The sequence below is a fragment of the Eubalaena glacialis genome, chromosome 12, assembly GCF_028564815.1.
Source record: "Eubalaena glacialis isolate mEubGla1 chromosome 12, mEubGla1.1.hap2.+ XY, whole genome shotgun sequence".
NCBI lineage: Eukaryota > Metazoa > Chordata > Mammalia > Artiodactyla > Balaenidae > Eubalaena > Eubalaena glacialis.
The window spans coordinates 50,208,278-50,229,758 of NC_083727.1; the positions used below are offsets into that span (position 1 = coordinate 50,208,278).

The following is a 21,481-nucleotide window of genomic DNA, read 5'->3' on the forward strand; positions in this document are numbered from 1 at the left end:
TGCCACTAACTACTTCTTCACAGAAGACTTCAATTCTAAATAAATTTTTCAACAGGGACACCACTCTTTATTAGCAGCTAAGAATACTAGAATATGTTGAATGTATTTAAAATTAGGTTGACTTACATGTGAAAAAAAATTATAGTGGCTTAAACAGTAGGAAAATTTTCTTCCTCTCACATAAGAGAAGTCTAGAGGTATGTAGTACAAGTCTTGTATAGAGACTCCATAGTCATCAGGGATCTGAGCTTCATCCAGCTCGTCTTTCTTCTTAGGGTGTAATCTTTCTCCTCGTGGTCCAGTATTGCTGCTGCAGCTCCAGCCATCACATTCTCACTCCAGACAAAGGGATGGAGGAAGCACTAAGTACAGCCTTTTCCTTTAAGGGAACTTACTGGAAATCCCACATGACAATTTTACTTTTATATCATTGGTCAGATTTTAGCCACATGGCCACACAGCCATAAGAGAGACTAGGAAATATAGTCTCTTATCTGGGCAGCAATGTGATCAGCTAGAAATCAGGGTTTTGTTATTGAGAAAGAAGAAGGAATGGATATGTGTGCAAGTGATACCTCTGCCATGCTACATTTCCGTTTAAACTAAACAATAGTATGTGTTGCTATTTTTCTCTACTAAGAGAAAAGCATTTTATAGGATCTGAATTTGTATTAATGTTCTTAGTGGTGAGCTGATATTGATCAGAAGTAAATTTAGAAAATGCCAGATTGTGCTTTTCTGGGCACTTCTGGTGCAAAGTGATTCTTGGCAGAGAGGGATATTGAGAGAAGAAAGGAATCATGCTTCTTTCTCAAATATTGTAGCAGTCATTAAATAAAACACTTCGCTAGTCCTTAAGTCTCAAGGAAAATAAAGCTTAGAGTTGTAGACTCGTCTCAAAGCTGTATTAATGCGTGATAAATGTTAATGGATGTGTGTGTGTGTATGTATGTGTATGTGTATCTAAGACTCAGAGCAGAGAGTGATGTTTGAGATGTAGAGTATCTGCCACTGATTAATTAATTTGTGATCTTAGACAAATCATTTAGCCTCTTAGGCCTCAGTTTTCCTTGTCTAGAAAATGAGGAAGTGGCCCAGATATTCACATATCTCTACTGGCTCTAATCTTCCAGAACCTGGATCCTGGGAGGTCCATTTAACCATCTCTCCATTCTCCTATCCATCCACCTGTCCATCTATTCACTTGTCCATTCATCCATCTATCTACCTATCAACTATATTTGATTGTCCCTGGCAGTGGGCTAGAAGCTGTGGATTTAAAAATAAATAAGTTAATGCCTTCATGGAGCTTATAGTCCAGTCTAGGGCATAGGGATTATACCTCTTTTGTCTCTTGTCAGATGGAAGTGCCATTGAAGAAACTGTTTTCAGTTTCACCTGCCAATGTGCTATATAGAGATGGTTTTTTACTATCATGTTTGAAATACCTCTGTGTATTTCCTGTACCAAATTTTAATTCTTGCCCTGAGTCATCTCCCCAGGCATAGCTGCTATGGTGCAGAGAAGGCACATTTTGATATTAGCTTAAACAAGATAATCTTAACTGAGGCAGGGGCAATGAAGGGGTTATGGACCACGCTGAGAATTCGTGAAAATAATAACAGCTACCACAAACAGAGCACGTACTCTCTGTTAGGTGCCATGCATTTCTGTGAGTTATGTGCATTTCTCCTTTGACCTCAAGAAAGCCTTGTGGTAGGAGAGGCTAAACAACCTGCCCTAGACCCATGTGATAAGGCAATTGGTCCCAGAGCCAAGGTCCCAGGGACTAGAATTTTCTTAGAAAAGTGTTCATGGAAATAATTTTTCTGTACACAGTCAAGGAGTACAAGCCTTATCAACACCTTGGTGATGTGTTTAGGAAACCCTGACCTAACTGTATCCTAGTTAAGAAAACATCTGGTGTTGGAAACCCACCATATACCTTCCCAAGCCAAAGATGACCAGTGTGTAGATACTTTCTTTCTCTCTCCCTTTTTTTTTTTTTTTTTTGGCTGCATGGGGTCTTAGTTGCAGCACTCGGGGTCTTCCTTGAGGCGTGTGGGATCTTTCGTTGTGGTGCGGGCTCTTCGTTGTGACGTGCTGGCTTCTCTCTAGTTGTGGCATGCGGGCTCCAGGGCGTGTGTGCTCTATAGTTGTGGTGTGCAGGGTCCAGAGTGCATGGGCTCTGTAGTTTGCAGCATGTGGACTCTCTTGTTGAGGCGCACAAGCTCAGTAGTTGTGGCATGTGGGCTTAGTTGCCCCGCGGCATGTGGGATCTTAGTTCCCCAGCCAGGGATTGAACCCATGTCCCCTGCATTGGAAGACGGATTCTTTACCACTGGACCACCAGGGAAGTCCCTACCAGTGCGTAGATACTTTCTGCATCTGCTTATGAGAAAGGGGAGAACCCAGCCTGTGCTGAGGCCGAGTTCTTTGCAAACACACCATGAAAAGCTCACCCAGTGTCATCGGCCAAGTCCGATGTGTGGTCCAGTGGTTCTCAAAGTGTCATCTTTGGACCAGTAACATCACCATCAGCTGGGCTCCTGGTAAAAATGTAAATACTCAGGCCCCACTCCAGATCCACTGAATCAGAACCTGTGTGTTCACAAGCCCTCCAGCTGATTCTGATGCATGTGATACTCTGAGCAGCACTGTCCAATAGAACTTTTTGTGCTGATGGAAATTAAAGCAGTTGCCTGGTGCTGTCCTTGGTGCTGCCTGACTCTGCCCTGGGCCAGGTCCCTTGCTGCCACCTCAGTCCTGCCTAAATTTGCACTGCTTGGTTCCTTGCTGTTGCATGTCACCAGTAGCCCTGCTGACTTCTTGACTTGTCACCAGCTCACCCATTTCCTGTCTCTGACCTAGGTTTCTGGGGCTACGTGTTATATGACCTCACCCAGCCCAGAATGTTCTTGCCCGGCAGCTTCAGGTTAACTCCTTTGGAATAGGCTAGAGATTTGGCAAAAAAAAAGTGTTTGTAAATGTTTCCCTTAATTCCTTTAAAATTCATTTACAGAGTGTTGATCCTTGCAGAGGTCACTTCTGTGAGCTGATTACTACATACAAATCATTTTCTTTTATTATTAGTTCAGAATTGCTCCTACATTAGCTTAGAGTGACCCTTCATATTTCCCATACTATGCAGGGCAAGTCTTATCTCCCCCTTTCTGTAGTGGTAGCAAAAATCCTGTAATGTTACATTTCTGCCAGCCAACAATGATAATTGGGCCTGATTTAGTGTGTTTAAGGTTTAAGGCTTTTAAGGAGACTTTTAATCCTCTTGTTCATTTAAGATAAATTTCTTGTATTTTTCTACAAAAACAAGATCCTCTTTCTAATGTGTTCAGCTTTCAATTTTGTAGGTGCAGATATATCTTGCTTTAAGCAGACAGTATATAAAAGCCTGGATTTACCTTGCTTCAATCATTAAATAACAACTTTTCATAATTAAACTAAAAGCCAGGAAGAAGTTGTATTGATAAAATAATTTTAAAATTATGATTGAATATTGACCTAAACCACGGTGAATATGGAGAATGAATGCAGTATGTATTGTTGGGGTGGTAAGTAATTGCTGAGAAATTAATTTAAAAATATTTATAAATAATTCAATGAGTGGTCAAATAAATAATAATTTAAAAAATAGAGCCTAATTACAAAAATCAATTTCCACACTCTTTTTCAGGAATCTATCTTTTACAAAATGTGAGATGTATGTGTAAATGCCATATACGTAGTATCTGATTCTGGCCTCAAAACCAGACCGCCCATAGTGAGGCAAGCAGCTGTGTTTGCAGGTCAATTCTGGTATGAATGGGAAGTCCCTTGTTCTGTGTTAGTCGATTGATAAGCTGTATGGTTAATATTGACATTTTATTGGTGTTAAATAGTTTTGGCTCTTAGCCACAGATTTTGACTAATATAATGATTAATTAGCTTTATGAGGGATGGTAATAGCCAGTTTGAAGCTTTAATACACATTTTCTGGGTGGAAAAAAGAATCTATCTCCTTTTAAAGATTTAATATAGAACAATAGATAAAGCATTTTTTTATTAAAATGTTTTAAATAAAAAGTTATATAAAAACAGTTTAACATGTACTTAGTTAAAATTGATTTGTCTTGTTTTCTCTTTCTTTAAATGGCATGCAGGTTTTTGTCTTATCTGGAGAATCACTGGGACATAAAAGTATAGGTCTGTTTAGGAATGCTCCAGAGTGTCATGTGGCTTCAGGGTAAGAAAACAAGTGTAGACTGGGCTGATAACAGTGGAGGAGCCTTTTGTGGTCTGCCTGCCCGTGCTTCCCACCTTAGGGCAACTTGGTTTGTCCTCAGTTTCTCAAGAGCAGGGACAGGAAGGGGTTACTGGTTAGTAGAATTATTAAAGGTGTAAACTGTGCCTGTGCTTTGAACCTGCTACTCTACTTCTGGGAGTGTTCTTCTTCTAAGGAAGGAATCAAACACACTTAAATATTTAGCTGCAAGTTGGTTGAACACGTCAGTTTGTAACATCATCCAGTTGGAAAGAACCTAAATGACCATCAGAAGGGGGATTTGGTTAAGTAAATTAAACCAATATAAAAATTGTTAAAAAAACAAGTTATAGATGGAGGCTTCCAAATTCTTTTTTTCTTAGGCAGGAAAGCTCTTTCTTAAGCAAAAATTTGCAAGGGATTCCAAGCGTGTAAAAGAGGGAAAAGGGGAGCTGCTCCTGTTGAATCCAGGCAGAAGGTCTGGGGCCTCCTCCACATCTCCCTCACGCCTGCAGGGGCCTTACTCACCTCCATCACATTCTTATGAAAGCTCCCAAGGATGCTGTTTGAGAGAACATTTTAGATGAAAATTTATTGGCCTGGAAAAATATTCATGGCCTGTTACATTAAAAAGCAAATTTGAAAGCAGTGTAATTCTAACTTTATAAACAACATGTGTATTTGAATTATGCCCATGTAGGCTGTAATCTGTGTGGGGGGGGGTGTGTGTGTTTAAGGCAAAGAAAAATGTTTAACAAGAAATATACCAGGTGTTCAAGTTAATTGTTTTTAAACTCTAGATGATGTGTATCTTAATTGTTTTTCTTTTTGCTTATCTGCAGCTTTAATTTTTAAATAATGACCATGTACTGGTTTTTTAATAAGAAAATATCTTTGGTTAAATATACATTAATTTCTAGAAGTCACAGCTTTGGAAAATATAGTATTGACACTGTACAAGTAACTTGTGATGTTTCAAAAGAAGACTTGCATAAACAGCACTTGGTCTCTGTTCTAGTTATTTCCTGTCACATAATGAGTCACCCTCAAAACTTAAGTTTCTTAAAACAACAGCAATTGATCATTTTATTATCTCTCCCAGTTTCTGGGGGTCAGTGTTTGGGAAGGGCTTTTCTGGGCAGTTCTGGCTCAGGATCTCTTATCGGGTTGCAGTCAGATGCTGGCTGGAGCAACTGGGGTCAGTCAGGCATCACTCTCTTCATATTGATGAGTCTCTTCGTGTGGTTTCTCTGCAAGGGCTAGTTTGGACTCATAGCATGGTGGCCTCAGGGCACTTGGACACCTTGCATGGTGGCTAAAGTTTTCAAGAGAAAGAGTACCAGTGAACAAAGGAGAAGCTGCATCACCTTTATGGCCTGTGCTTGAATGTCACCTAGAGTCACTTCTACCAGACTTTAGTAGTCCCTAGTCACAAGCCCATCAAGATTCAAGGGGAGGATCACAGGACAGGATACAGAATTTGTGGGGCTGAGTACAAAGTGAAAGTGTAGGGTCTTTTGTTCAAAACGTATTAAGAAATTCAAGTCAGTGACAACAGAGCATTAAACCAAGTGTTGAGCCCTTTTAAGTGCAGGGCCTGGTGTGACTGTGTAGGTTGCACCCCAAGAAGCTATCCCTGGGGAGGAGACATCAACTTCATCTCTTGATGGGAGGAGGGTCAAGGCCATATTGTAGAAAAGCATGTGAGATGGGCGTTAATGGTGAGACCATCTTTGGAAAATAAAATCTGCCACAGTGTCTATGACTCACCTTCAATTGATTAGATGGCTCACATTTTTACTACCCAGAACTGGAGTAGCCATTAGTTATGCAGGAAGAACGGCTGGCCCTCTCCAGCAACCGGGCTGCCATAGCAGTAACAGGGATGTATTTTAAAACTCTTTGTGCAGAGATACTGGTTGCCTCTAAATAAAGTACAGCAAAAATACCTGTTTTATATCTGTTATGGACTGAATTGTGTCCCCCCCCAAATTCACAAATTGAAGCACTTACCCTCAATATGATTGTGTTTGGTCATAGAGCCTTTAAGGAGGTAATTAAGGTTAAATGAAGTTGTAAGAGTGGGCCCTGATCCAATAGTACTGGTGTCCTTATAAGAAGAGGAAGGGATACCAGGAGTGCTCATACAGAGGAAAGGCCATGTGAGCACAGTGAGGAAGCAGCCTTCAGCAAGCCACGAAGAGAGACCTTAGGAGAAACCAAACCTATTGACACTTTGATCTTGGACTTCCAGCCTCCAGAGCTGTGAGAAAACAGTTCTGTTTGACTTAAAAAATTTCTGTTGTTAAGTCACTCAGTCTGTGGTATTTTGTTATAGGAGCCCTAGTAGACTAATATATCTAGGACTTATACATATTTACTTGTTCTTTTCAGAATTTTCCTTATTAGTCATCTTTAATCCATTGGATATCCCAGGTTCTCTGTCAACTTCCAAGGAAAGTCAGATCTAACAGAAAATACCATGTTTTAATTAATGTCCCTTCGTTTTTTTTTTTTTTTTGGCTGCACCGCGAAGCTTATGAGATCTTAGTTCCCCAACCAGGGATTGAACCCGGGCCCTCGGCAGTGAAAGCACAGAGTCCTAACCACTGGACTGCCAGGGAATTCCCTAATGTCCCTTCTTTAATAATATTCTGATGAATAAAGGCTTTATTATTCATTTTTCCTGGAGTGTTGCTTGTGTCCATTTAAGGCTCATGTCTATGGTAATACTGTAGTTCATTCATGGATTTGTATATAAAATAATATTGTTTTCAATCATTGGGGTCAATTATCTGCAGACATGGCTGTGAACAATGACTATCTCCTCCTTTCTGTGTATGCCACTCCTCCCCTCAAGAGTGGCATCTGTTTCATCTCCCCTTGAATTTGGGCTAGCCTCGTGGTTTGCTTTGGCCAATAGAATGCAGCAGGAATGATGCTGGTGTTGCAGCTTCCACTTTTGCCCTCTTGAAAGTTAGCAGGCATGTGACAAAATCTTCCTATCCTGCTGGAGAACCCCCTCGAAGGGGAAGAGGCTCAGGTGGGGAGCTGTAGGCATGAGGACACTGACTGCCTGAAGGAGTTCCAGAGGAGGGAGAGGGATGGGCTGGGGAACAGGAGGGTGCCAAACAGGAGCCGCCCCGGCTGGACCTGGTTGTGTGGCCAAGAAAGACCCGGGGAATGAAGCAAAGGGGTTTCATGATGATGGTTTTAATTGGCTTTGGAGGCTTGTTGATCTGCCTTGGGTTTGACACTTAGCAAGATTGGAGCTGTCAGTGTTGGCTGATGTAGGGACCAGCAGGACAACATCCATAATTCCCTCAGATAGTTGCTTGCCCTTGGATCTCTGGTACAGGACACTTTCCCTAGGCACTGGCCCCAGAAAACTGGCTCCTGACACATACTTGCCAAAGCTCTATAGCAGTAGTTACTTCAAACACTGTTGTGTCCTCCCAAAAGGCGTATGTTGAAGTCACAACCCCTGGTTCCTCAGAATGTGATCATAACTGGAAATAGAGTCAGAGTCAAGCCAGATGTAATTAGTTTAAATGAGGTCATAATGATGTAGGGTGGGTCCCTAATCCAATATGATTGGTGTTCTTATAAAGAGGGGAAATTTGGACGCATACACAGGAATAACATGGTGCAAAGGTGAAGACATAGATCAGAGAGATGAAGAAACCAAGGAATGCTAAAGATTGCCAGCAAACCGCCAGGAGCTAGGAGAGAGGCATGAAACAGAGTATCCTTCATAGCTCTCAGAGGAACCAACAGTGTTGGACACCTTGACTTTGGACATCTAGCCTCCAGAAATATGAGACAACACATTTCTATTTTTGAAACCACACAATCTGTGGTACTTTGTTACAGCAGTCCTAGCAAACTAATACCCATGCCAGTGCACCTTACCCTCCTTTCCTCTCATCTCTGCAGTTCTGGGTGGATGAACACAGGATAAACTGTGCCCATGAAGAGGAAGCTGCCAGATGGCCTCACATCTTAATCCAGTTAAAATTAAAATTCTCATTTCCTCAAAAAGTTCTGTAAAAGGTGATTTATTATATATTTCAGGCACAAAGAAAAGGAGATAACTTTGATGGGAGGACTACTTTAATGCCTCTGAATTTATACCAAATAGGTTGCTTCATCTACTTCCTTTGAGAATATGTCCTCAGTTATTCCAGAGTTTACAGAGAGCTAACATTTAGTTGTTTTTCTCAAGAAACCTGATTTAACCTAACTGTATTAGGATTGGCACTTGATTATTCCGATATAATAATTTGCATGATTTTTAGTGCCATAATTGTTGAAAGCTGATATTAGAATCTTAAAAGTGGCATACCTTATTCAGAGATGTTTAGCATCTTATAATAACAATAATATTGGGTGCATTACACAGTAATAATAGAAATTACACTTGCAAAATAGTTGTGGTAATAGAACATTCTGAAATGCAAGAAATAGAAAAAGCACACTGGAAGAGAAAACCGTGTTTTATTCACCGCATTTGGCTGTCTGTGCGCTAAGGCTGGAAAATAGGAAAGAGCTATGTCTTCCTCAGTGCTCTACTATCCCTGGGCTGCATGATTTAGATCAACCTTTATAATTCTGATTGAAGTGGAGAATTTTCAGTCACTGGATTCAAAAGGGGGCGGGGGAGTGTGGTCATGTTTGAAATACTTTTTGCTCTTTAGTTAGAATAGCATTTTGTAAATGAAAATTGAATTTCTAAAGAAAGCATATATTTGCTATGACTTAGCCTAATTTGTTTTTTTCCAGTTGCGCATAACTTCTTTTTTATAAATTTATTTATTTATTTATTTATTTTTGGCTGTGTTGGGTCTTCGTTGCGGTGCGCAGGCTTCTCACTGTGCTGGCTTCTCTTGTTGGGGAGCATGGGCTCTAGGTGTGCGGGCTTCATTAGTTGTGGCATGCAGGCTCAGTAGTTGTGGCTCACGGGCTCTAGTCCAGTTGCTCATAACTTCTGATTGATAGCTTATTTTTAAAATATGATTGAAAAAATATGTTAAGTATATTCCTCTACACTTCACCAATATAATTTTTAGGCCAATTTTAGGCTGATTAAGTTTACTCTGCCCCTCTAATACTTTGATTTATTGATCACATTCAATATATCCAAACTCACAGAAAGCCATGGTAAAAAATAAACCTGTAAGAAACCTAAGATATTCTTGACTATGTGAACTGACACAACAAATGTTGATTCTGAGTTTTGGATATTTTCTGTATAAGTTAAAAAATTCTGTGAAGTTTTGATTTAGTATTTCTTTTGGCAGCCTAATTACCCTAATTCAGGAATATTCTGCTAAAAACTTTGAAGATTAAACAAAGCCAAGGATGCGCCAGGGCAGCAGAGATAAAAAAAGAGTGAATTAACTCTATCGTGTCCAATTCACGAGAATTATTTCAGCCTTGTTTATGTTCACATGGAACCTGCCTTTGCTAGCTTCCTTTTAGAAAAGAAAGTTGTTTTTGTTTTTTTAAACTTTTCCCTTTGATTTTGGAACCATTGAACAACAACAACAACAAAAAAGCTGGTTTATGGATATCTAGCCTTTTCTAAGGTCTCCTGATATTCTTGGGGTTGTTACTATCACTCTTTCCCTGGTGGACCAGGAGGTACTATCCAAGGCAAGTGAGTGAAAGCCTCTCCTGCAGGGTCTCAGTATGCCGGGCAAAGACCATTTTCTTGGATCAATTATATCTGAATTCTATGCATCTCCTCCAGTCAACTCTGCAATGATGCAAGGTATTTTACCATTCACTGAGAGCCTCATGTCTCAGCTGCAGATGAGAAGCTTGTCAAATAGACGTGCACTGAGAGAAAGGAGAGGCTGGGGCAGGATTGGCCTTGGTTCTTATTCATCCTTCTGAAAAGTCAAAGATACTTCACTTTCATGGGTAGGATTTTGGTGACTTGAGTTAGCAGCTTCCTGAAGAGCTGTTTAGGGTTTTGCTGTCACCTCTTGGAACTATAGGCTTTGCTCTATTGCAGTGATTCCCTGCATGTTGATTATTGCAGTTTGTGCCTGAATATGCCAGCCTTCCTCTGTGTGGTCAAATTATCCCCTTTAACTTCCCCCTCCATTTCTTGGCAGCAGAAAAGTCATTTTTACCAAATCCTTGCTTACCTGTAGGGCTGTTTTGCTGAGATAATGTATGTGGAAAGTGATTCTTTAAGCTGGAAGGTGCTCTGCTTTCCAGTGTAAAATGGCGATGCTGATAACAATACTTGTACTCACTGACCCTTACTCCCTCTCAAATAGCACCTTATTTTCCAAACCAAAGCCTTTTAGGAACTCTGAGTTACCATTTTTCCTCTTGTGGTTTATGGGAATTCAACATCATGTTGTGGTTAAGAACATGGGCCATGTAGACAGACTCAGTTCAGAGTTCACCACTGTCTCTCAAGTTGTGTGACTGAGGATGGATTAATCTCTGAGTCTGGTTTTCTCAGCTTTAAATAAGGATACACCCTTGTAGAATTGTTGAGAGGAGTAAATGAATATTGCGAGGTGAAGCACTTAGCATAGTGCCAGGAGCAAAGAAACACTCCTTAAGTAATTAGCTTTCATTGCTTTCTGGAAGTATTTGGTATTCTGCTATTCTAACGGATTTTGTGCAAAGTCAGCAGAAAGGAGCTGCTTCTCATAGCTTGATTAATTGCAAAATCTCTCCCATCCTACTCTTCTTCCTATGTTCCATTTCACCTGGAATGTGAACTTGTATTCATTAAATGAACAGAGAATGGTTTTATTAGAAATTTTTTTAGAACACTGTACTGGTATATACTTTTTAAAGAAATCATGGAATAATGTTAATTTTTTTTTCAAGTCCAGAATTCAGATACCTGAGAACTCTTTCCCTGGCTTCCAATCCTGATGAAGTTGGTGGGGGGTAAGGTTTTTTGAGATGGTTCCTGTAGGCAGTGGCCCTTTGTCAGTCCCTCCCTGCAGGCCACCATTCTGCCAGGACATGGCTGGGTTCCTCTGAGCAGCATATAGGTTGCTGGGGAGAGGCTGTGGGCATGGTGCTTTGTGATATACATGCTCCAGCATCTCCTTCTTGGACATCCATTCCCACTGGGTGGAGAGTAGGAGGGTCCATCATGATTTCTGACTGGTATTTCATTATTTGTACATTAACATTTGGTGTGGCGTGAGGTTAGAAATTCATGTCATAAGTGACCATTTGAAAAAGACTTCTAACTCTAAAATTTGAAAAATTCTGCTTTCTTGGGAGGTAGCTACACAGTGATGCTCCTGATATCAGTGGTATTTTTAACAATGTTTATTGACTCTGCTAATCTCATTTCATCATTTTGTTACAGATTGATGTTCTCAAAGCAGATCTGGAAAGCGCAGAATGGAAAGTTTTGGAAAATCTTATTCTGGAAGATGTCCTTGAACAAATTGGACAGCTCGTCTTTGAGATCCATCTTCACTGGCCCGGGTTTGAGGTCAGTGGCAGTGACAGCAGTGTTGTGCGGTTCTGGTACAGCCTCCTCAAAGAGTTAGAACTACAGGATTTCAGGCTTTTTCACAGTTACAAAGATTTATCTAAACCTCAGCTATTCCTGAAGAAAGATATTTTCAATGCGAGTAGCTGTTATACTCTGAGTTGGGTGAATACAAGATGGAAATAGGATGCAGGAGCTCATCAAGAGCTCAAGGAAATATTTGCAGCATGGATCATGTCCATGATTCTAGTTATTCCGGTTTACTTGTCCAGTCTCCCACTAGCCTGTGACCTGCTTGAGGCAGGGATTGTGTTAATTGCCTTTGTAGTACATGTAGCCTGGCATCTCGCACGTGGTGGGGGAACAGTTAACACTTGTTGAGGGGATGGACACAGGAGTGCCACAGCAGTCAACCTCCATCTGCCCAAACCCAGGCTCTTTGCCTGTCTGCCTCTGACAGAGTGGGGATGCTTGTCCTCCTTCATTTCAGCTTGGAAGATAATCCCACACTTATCTCAGTTTTCCCTAAAATTAATTATGTATCTGTAATCCATGAATTTACCACCATGGAAAAGAAATTATATCACATTTCTGTTTTTACTGGGTTGAGGAGATCCTTAAATGTGTAGTCTGCTGTTTAAAATAGGGCCTTTCATTTGATGTTAACTCACCTCTTCCGAGGATTTTCTTGTTCACTGTGTCAATAACATTCTTTACAGCCTTGTAGATTTCAATTATTCCTCCTCAGTTTTTGCTGAGGCCATGCTGTGACTTTATAAGAACCACTGATTCTGGTTTCTGGGAACTCAGACACACCAAATTCTGTAACTGAGTTAAAAAGACTAGAGTATCAAGTTATTCAACTCAGGATTCTTTTCATGCTCAGCCTTAAATCCCCTCTGTTCCTATGAAACTAAACACAAAGCAGAACTTGGGTGTCTTCAAACCTGATTTCTCAACCTCCAACTTGCCTATGGTATCAAATCTTTTTTTTTTTTTTTTTTAATATTATCTCCAAGATTAAGTTTTTCCTTGCTGCCAGTTGGCATTCATTGTAAGCCTGTGGCCTGAGGGCCAGAGTCTGTCTCTTTCCTGGGACAGATACAGTGTGTGTTGGTAATACCAATCCTTTTTGTATATGTTTTTTAATTAAGCAGATAATGCATGTTCTCAGTAGTTCAAACAATCTCTATCATTTCTATTTACAGGATTAGACATTTACGCCTACAAATGATTTTCAAAAATCCTATTTCAAATAAATTAATTAAATAGTATAAAAATAAATCAAATTATTACCTTATTATAAATTAAGTACATCTTCTGGTATTTTTTTATATCCCAAGAGAACAGGAATACATACACTGTTCATTTGAGAAATTTTGGGAGAGCATAAAATACTGATTACTACTAGACCTCGATTCCTTCTCCCCATTGTTTTACCTCCTTCCACCCCAGACATTCCCTGGGTTGGCTTTTTGCTTTTTGCAGTGGTTTGAAAATATCATTCCTCAGGTGAGAAACCAAAATACAACAGAGTTATATCATCTTACTAACTTGGGTTCAAAAGGGAATAAGACTTTCTGAATTAGTAGTGATGATTTTTTAAAATATAAATGAGGTTTTTTATATTAAAACTTATAGTACACTAATAAAAGTCATTGGGGAGAGAGGACCAGCTTGAATAAGTTTGATTTTAAATAACAGTTTAGTTGCTTTCAATGTCCCTAGGTATTTCAAAAGTACAAAAAGTTTATGAAACTCAAAAGTGGTTTTTACTGTTAGTTTGCATGGTGTAGCCTCCAAAACAAAGTTAACTTCAGTCCTGTTTGGATTATATCACAGATTATCTTTCATTTTTTAATAAAAATTTTATACACTAAAGTAAACACAGATCTTTTTATACATTAAAACTTTTAACCCTTCTTATACACCAAGGTATGAAGTATACTAATCCTAAGTATCTAGTATGACTAGGTTTTAGATGTATTCACACTCATACCAAGATTTTTAATTCATGGGATTGAAGATGAATGGCATTACTGAAAGCCCCCTTTGTACAGGACAGGTTACCATTTATTCCGGATTGGTGGTGCAGAACATTGACTTCATCACACTATATATATCTGAAGCAAGAATGGAAGTACTGTTAGGAAAAAAATAAAGACAAACTCAAAATAAATCACAAACACACCCACCCACACCCACCTACTAGGCAGCCTGTTCAATTGTTATTTGTACTTATTTTATGATTTTTTTCTAAGACTGTCCTTCATTCCCTTCATGGAGAGTTTGAAATTTGTGATGAATATTCTGACTGTTGCTATGGTTTCCCTGCCTCTAGAATTATTATGCTTATTGTGTGGGCCAGGGTTTTTTAACCTCAGCATTATTTCCATTTTGGGCTGGGTAATTCTTTGTTGGGGGAGGGAGGGCCATTCTGTGCATTGTAGGATGTTTAGCAGCATCCCGGGCCCTCCCCCTAGGTGCCAGGAGCACCACAAAAACAACACAAACAAAATACAAAAAACAAACATACAAAATCAAGAGCTGCTACTCATTGAGAGCTTACTGTGTGCCCAGTACTGTGCATAGATTATTCCTAATTCTCCAAACAGTCCTATAAGGAAGTGTAATTTTTCCAGTTATACAGGTAAGGAAACTCTGAGAGGTTAAATAGCTTATTCAGATTATTCAAATGGTGAAGCAGGAATCCATATCTCAGACTGCCAGATCCCAAAGCCCATGCAGGGCCCCTCCACCGTGTGCTTCAATAGCCTTTGACAAACGTAAGGACATATTTTTGCCTCCCTATTAGTAAATGGGAAGAAAAGCCTACAAATATACTAAGACCAGACCTGCAAATCTGTTAGAGTTGGGATCACTTTTGTAGCATGCAGGTTTAATTTAAACAATCTACTTAATTAAAATGTGCCCACCAAATGGAGGCTTACTGAAAAAATATGGGGTCCCAACAGCTTCTCTTTCAATATATTCAGGTTGCCAGGAAAGATCTTGCAAGTCCTGGAAGTGACTCTTGGCCCTCACTGGTCCCAATATGCCGCACTTTGCTCCTGGATTTTAGGAAAGGCCCAGTCACTTGGAAGTGTAGTGTAAGTTTCCTTTGTTTCAAACTCGCCTTTGACCTGCAGATATGTGAGCTCAGATGTGAATATCTGTGACATACATCTCTTAATTAACTCCTACCAGAGCAGTGCTCATAAATGAATCTGAAAATAGAAATTTAATAATGCTCTTTTCAAATGATTTTAAAAACTGTTCCTTTTTGGATGAAAGACATATGAGGATGTAAGAGATCCAGAGGTCAACCTTTTAGCAAAAGGTTGTGCTAAATCACAATTTGAGATTAAAGTCAAAGAAAAACAATTTTCCCATTCTCCCTTTTCTTAGGGTGATTGTATTTGACACAGTTATAATAGGTTATCATATAAATATTTGTAACTATTTGACATAGTTCAAATGAAGTGAGCCAGGAAGAGGTAAACAAACTTCTGTTAGAATTGACTGAAGGTCCACTAGTATTTACATCAGGGTAGAACAAAAGCAAATTCATGAATTTACAATGTTTAGTCCAAATCAGTTATTCATGTAAGCATTTCTGCTTTGACTATAAGATTTTAGTATATAGTAAATACAGTACAAGATTTGCATTTCCTAAGTATTACATGTTTGGATTTTGCAAAGCTTGAATTAATACCAGGGAGCCAGCCTCGTTGTCATATTTCTCCAGATGAAAAATGAAGGCCTCATTTAAACAGATTATTCTACTTGACTATACAATGGTAGGTACCTACAAGCTCAATTACGTAATATAATTCTCTTCTTTTGGAGATAAATTTATTTTGCCTTTTAAGCAATAACATAGTTCTTTTTTGTACTAGCCAATTGCTGGTTCTTTGTGAATTCAGTGCATTTAATTGTATGCTAAAATATGTTCCTTTTTCTTACATTTAAAGAGGTATTTGAACTTTACTTATCACATGAAATCGTAATCCAAAGATTCGAGATACTCTTAAACTGCTTAAATTTAGAAATTATAGAAATTCTTTAATTTTATTGTATTTCTGTCCTTAAGAAAAGTAAATCAAACAAGCTTAATATTGTCACACTTTATATTTAGCACTGTATGGAGAAATGCTAGTTCCCAACACTTGTTAAAACTAATTGCTGTGTAAAACTAGCAATTCATATTCTCATATAAAATATTTTAAGTTTTTCTTAGTGATTGGTTTTATGCAATAAGATTGTCTGAAGTAATAAGGGTTTTTTTTTCCTGCTAAGTTTGGATTCTAATCTAGACTATTTTAATAGAGAAACTCAGTATATATAGGACAGATATGCAATCAGTATGTACCAGGGAGCTGAGTTGGTGAATGACTGTGGTCCTCAGTCCTCCAGAGGTTCTCCTCCACTGCATTGCCTCCCAAAAGACCCCCAGACCGCCCCAAGATCAAGCAATTAATGCACAGCACAATAGGCATCCTCCAGGACCCTGCCCCATCCCTGTGTTTAGCTTCTATTCTAACTGCTCTATGTCATGCGTTACCGGTCATTGGATATTTTGACATCGCCCCTAGATGGGTATATATAGTAACCAAAAGTCCAAGTGGGTTCCACAACATTATTGAGAAACCACAATTATGTATCAATAAAAATAAGCTATTAGTTATCTGTACAAGAAAGTATTACTTCTCAAGGATTGGTGTCAGATCAAACATCGTTTTCTCAGGGACTCCCTTATTGAAGGCCCCCAGCTATGTCTCCTTACAATGTCTTCTATTCTCCCCCGCTTCACGCTCCTTTTACTTTAATGGATCTGCTTGTGTAATGGCTTTCCCAGCAGACTGTAAGCTCCATTAGGGTAAAGACCATGTCAGTATCCCCAGTGCCTACCATGGAGCCTGCTAGGTCAAAGGTGCTCCATAAATATTGTTGAATATGAATATAAAGAAAGCTATTTCACATAGGATTTTTCAGTGAAATTATTTCATCATCATTTGTTATTGACTTTTTTTCTGGTATTAAAAATGTCTTTGGAATTTAGATGGACCAATATTTCTCATTTTGGTTAATCTAATTTTAGGCACAATTTGTCCTTTTTTTGACATGGTTGTTTATTGCACTACTTGCAATAGTCCTCATTCCTGATTAAAGGATGCTAACCTGAAGATCTTTCTTGACCTTGGGGACTTGAGAGCTATATAATAATTGAATCGAATAAATACAATAATAATTAAAGGCTCAAGTATTGTTAGAAGGTACCCTAGGATATAAAACCTCAATCTTCCTTTCTCATTCCTCATTGTCCTTTTTTTTTTTAACCAATTCCCAGAAAACACACTTTTTAGAGTCAGTGTATTTGGTCACAACTCACAGTAGCATGGAGAATATTTTTCAGTTTATGAGAGAAAGAAGGTATGATGATGTAAAGGACAGGGGCTGGTATTTCTACAAAAATGATTAAAATCACATTGTTTTTCTAGGACAAAAAAATTTAAGGTAGTTGTTCAAAGAGTAAAAACAAGGTGAGAGAGGGTATTATGTTCTCCAGGATATTTGAAGTCTGACCAAGAAAAGTCCTTTCGGGCACAGGTACCATTAGGTCTAACTCTCATGGAAGAGGCTCTGAGAATCTCTTTAGCTATAGGTTCTGTTTTACTAAAAGATGAAATAAATACAATCTTTTAAACTACCTCAGCGAAAGCAAGCTGGAAGCCACAAAGATTACAACACAAATCTGACAGTTTTAAAAATACACACTTAAGTGGCAGTATGTAGAAGAGAAAGGATAGCAGGATGAAGGGAGAAAGATTCTGACCCTGCTGCTAACCAGCTGCGTGATACCAAGCAATTCATCACCCTTATTGGCCTATTTTCTTATCTTAGGTTGGAATATTTGATTTCTAAGGTTTCTTCTAGCTTGAAAATCTCATTATTCTAGCATTTTGTGATTAGAGAAGGCTTAGACAGTGGTTAGGTAATTTCTTGATTTGTGTGCTATAAAGTCTTAGGATAAATTCAGGAGAATCCAAATGATACGTTTATTCAGAAGAAAAGCCCCAGATAAAAGATGAATCCATTATGATGGCTCTCCAGTCATCGAGTGAAGTGCCCTTAGGTAAAGTACCTTTTTAGATAACACACTTAAACTCACAAGGTTCTAAAAATCAGAATGTTTCAGACTGCACTTGTTTACACTTCTGTGTTTTTAGACTGTCCTAACAAAGTGGCAATATCCAAAGATACTAGATTAAGTATGTATCTTTATGGTGATCCTTCTGTATGTATATGTGTGAATATGTATGTATGCATTTATCTATGTATGTATGTGTATGTGTTTATGTACATATACGAATGCCCAAGAAAGAAAAATCTTCAGGCACAAAAAGCTCGGGGGACCCTAGAACCAGAGAGGTAGAGCAGGAACCTACACTGCAGTGGTCCTAGTTCAGTATACCAGTGATGGCCAGTGGCCTAGAGCATTAGAGATAAGGCCTGTTGTGTTGGGGGAAAGGATTGGAACTGAGTGAGATACTTGAAGCAGTGGGACCCTTGGAGGGCTACAATCTCGATGGAAGAGGGTTCTAAAAACTACCCCTCCAAGCACAAGGAAGTCTACCCTTGCTATAGCTCTGGAGAAAATCAAAGTTTCTCATGAGAATTTGAAAACTTCAGCCTGTTTAAGGAGTTGAACCTATAATCACGTGGTTAAGAAATCCATAAGCTGAAAATTTCAGATATAAAACTGGTTCTAGGGGATGATGTCTCAGGGGTACATGGCAGAAGCAAATGTAAAGCCACTCAAAGGGACTCTTCAACTTGGACTACAAAGTATTTCCTCCAAAAAACAAGACCCACGTAAGATGAACTCCTAATAAAAAATTACAGCTGACAAGGGAATGGCCCACCATGAGATAGAGTTAACAGACACATTATACACTGGGATTTTCAGTCCAAGAATTTGAGATAACAGAATAACAATCTTATAGAAAGTATAATATAAATTATTTGATGTGATTAAAGGCATAAAAGACTATATAGAAACCATAAAAAAATAAGACATATGAAGAACAGGTAGATATAAAAAAGTACAAATAGACCTACCACAAAGGAAAAATAGTCATTGGAATGAGTTTAATGAATTAAACAGCAGATTAGACACAGCTGAAGAGACTGTAAAGTGAACTGGAAGATAAACCTGAGGAAACTATCCAAAATGTAGTACAGAAAAATATGAACATTTATATTGCTTAAATAAGACATCTTATGAGTAGTTTGAACCTTAAAATGTCTTTCAGAAGATGAAGCAGTAAAGCTGGGTATTTGAGACACTGTGTAAAAAGTGGTACTAGAACTGTATGGACACTATGGTAACCATCAGCCACATGTTGCTACTGAGCATCTAGCATGTGGCTAGTATGACTGAGGACATGAATTTTAAATTATATTTACTTTTAATTAAGTTAAAAACTTATACTTGATTCAATTATTAGAAAACTCTTAGTAGGTCTGTTTGGAACAACTTAGGCGTGTAAATCTGCTTTGTGTGAAACAGGTAAAATATTTGATGAAAATTTAGTGTCTGCATTGAGATGTGCTGTTAAGTGTAAAATATACACCAGATCTCAGACTTAGTATGAGAAAAGTAAAATATTAATTTTAAAAATAATTGAATGTTGAAAGAATATTTTGGATCATATATTATTTATATTAATATCCTCTTTTTAATGTGGCCATTAGAAAATTAAGAATTACATATATGCCTCATGTATTTCTATTAGTGCTATACTAGAACACATACTTAAATACAAAATGTTTGAGATTTGAGTTAGTCCCTCAGATCTCAAAAATGCTGAAGGTTGGAGAGTAGGATGTGGGGAGCTAAAAAATCATCTGAAGACAGTTATTGCAGTTATAGGAAGCTGTAAAAGCAAAGGAGTTATCACTTTGTCACTAAAAATAAAGCCACTCTAAGGACTCTGGCTGCAAGTTGTGACTTCTTTAAGTTTCAGATAAAATTGCAGTGTTTAGGTTGAGAAAATTGTTTCTACAATTATTAAAGTGGCTTTGAACATGGAAGGTGTACATATAAATATGTAAAATGTATATCATATATTCACATACATACATGCATATAAATACATGCACACATACACACACGTGTATATATTTTTGGTTAGCTAAATTTCTCTGAGTTTACGCACTCTAAACAGTGTAGTTTCTGAAATACTCAAGATAAACTCAGACTCCACTAATTCTCATTTTTTTTTCCAAATAAATTTGTTTATTTTTGGCTGCATTGGGTCTTCGTTGCTGCGCGCGGGCTTTCTCTAGTTGCGGTGAGTGGGGGCTACTCTTCGTTGCGGTGCGCGACCTTCTCATTGCGGTGGCTTCTCTTGCTGCGGAGCATGGGCTCCAGCTGCGCGAGCTTCAGCAGTTGTGGTGCATGGACTCTAGAGCGCAGGCTCAGTAGTTGTGGCGCACAGGCTTAGTTGCTCTGCGGCATGTGGGATCTTCCCGGACCAGGGCTTGAACCCGTGTCCCCTGCATTGGCAGGTGGATTCTCAACCACTGCGCCACCAGGGAAGCCCTAATTCTCATTCTTAATGTGCATATCATCTGGGGAACTTACTAAAAGTGCTGACTTTGAACCAGGGACTGAATATATAGTATTTGTAAAATTGCAGTCTTTTGCTAGTTCATTCATTTTATTTACCCACTGATCAAATAAGTATTTGATAACATGAATTTTGAACCAGCTGCTAAGATGTAATCTTCTTTCCACTGGATCTTCTCTTCTCCTTCTTAGGTCCCTTAGTAATTGCCTTGTTTACACTGTATTTCATCAGTTATTTTATGATCCATTAAGAAAGAATGCCGCCAATTAAACTATGACACGTCATTGATTTTAAGACATAGCCCTATTTCAGAGATGTTAAAAATGTGAAAAACCTGCATCTTTGATGAAATATAGCAACAGTGTTCCCTAGGTCTCACTTTGAGACCCAAAGTTAATACTGCTGATGGATATTTTGTCCTGGATGGCACTTCACACTTCACTTCTCCATACCTGAATTCACTATGGTTTCCTCAACCAAACACTACTTTCTTCTGAATTCTGTATCTCAGTAAGTGATACCATCTCCAGGTGGTTCTCAGTCTACACTCTGAGAAACAGTATTCTTCAAGTAGAGTCTCTATAATTGTTGCTAGTGTTGCAATTCTTACACCTACCATCCAAGTGTTTGCTATTTCATTGTCCATGTTTTCTTCCAGGTAATTAATAAACATGCTAAGGACATTAACCAGCCTCACAATGTATCCTCGAAAATCACTCTATACTGTTCTACTTAGAGAACTGCCTGTTTGAGGCTACTCCCTGTTCCTTATCTTAAAACTGGCTCCCTATTTAGGACAACATATTCCCAGCCTGTGCTTCAGTATTGAAATATTCATTAAACCTTCACTAAAGCATCACTTTTATTCTAACTTTTAGGAAGGAAATCTGTCCTGGGTGTGACAAAAGGGTTGCAGTGAGGAAAAGGAGCCAGATGGTAACCACTTAATTCCAGTCACAACATAATCTGGAAACTTTCTTATGCTGGAAAAGAACCCCACTCATTTGTATACTCTAAAATGGATGCAATCATGACTCAGTGGCACCAAGTGAATAAATATAGACTGTGTTAAACTTAATCTATGTGCTCTGAGGACACTGCCCT

General features: G+C 38.7%; 1 protein-coding gene and 1 pseudogene across 1 annotated transcript in view; one reads left to right on the forward strand and one right to left on the reverse strand.

The window, feature by feature from the left end:
- LOC133102627 (small ribosomal subunit protein eS8-like) overlaps positions 1 to 6,296 on the reverse strand; it is a 39,837-nt pseudogene extending 33,541 nt beyond the window's left edge.
- METTL24 (methyltransferase like 24) overlaps positions 1 to 12,466 on the forward strand; it is a 109,280-nt gene extending 96,814 nt beyond the window's left edge. The window contains exon 5 of the mRNA XM_061207440.1: positions 11,613 to 12,466. Within this exon, the coding sequence (XP_061063423.1) occupies positions 11,613 to 11,927 (315 nt within the window). The 3' untranslated portion in view covers positions 11,928 to 12,466. The remainder of the gene's footprint in view (positions 1 to 11,612) is intronic.
- Positions 12,467 to 21,481: the final 9,015 nt, after the last annotated feature.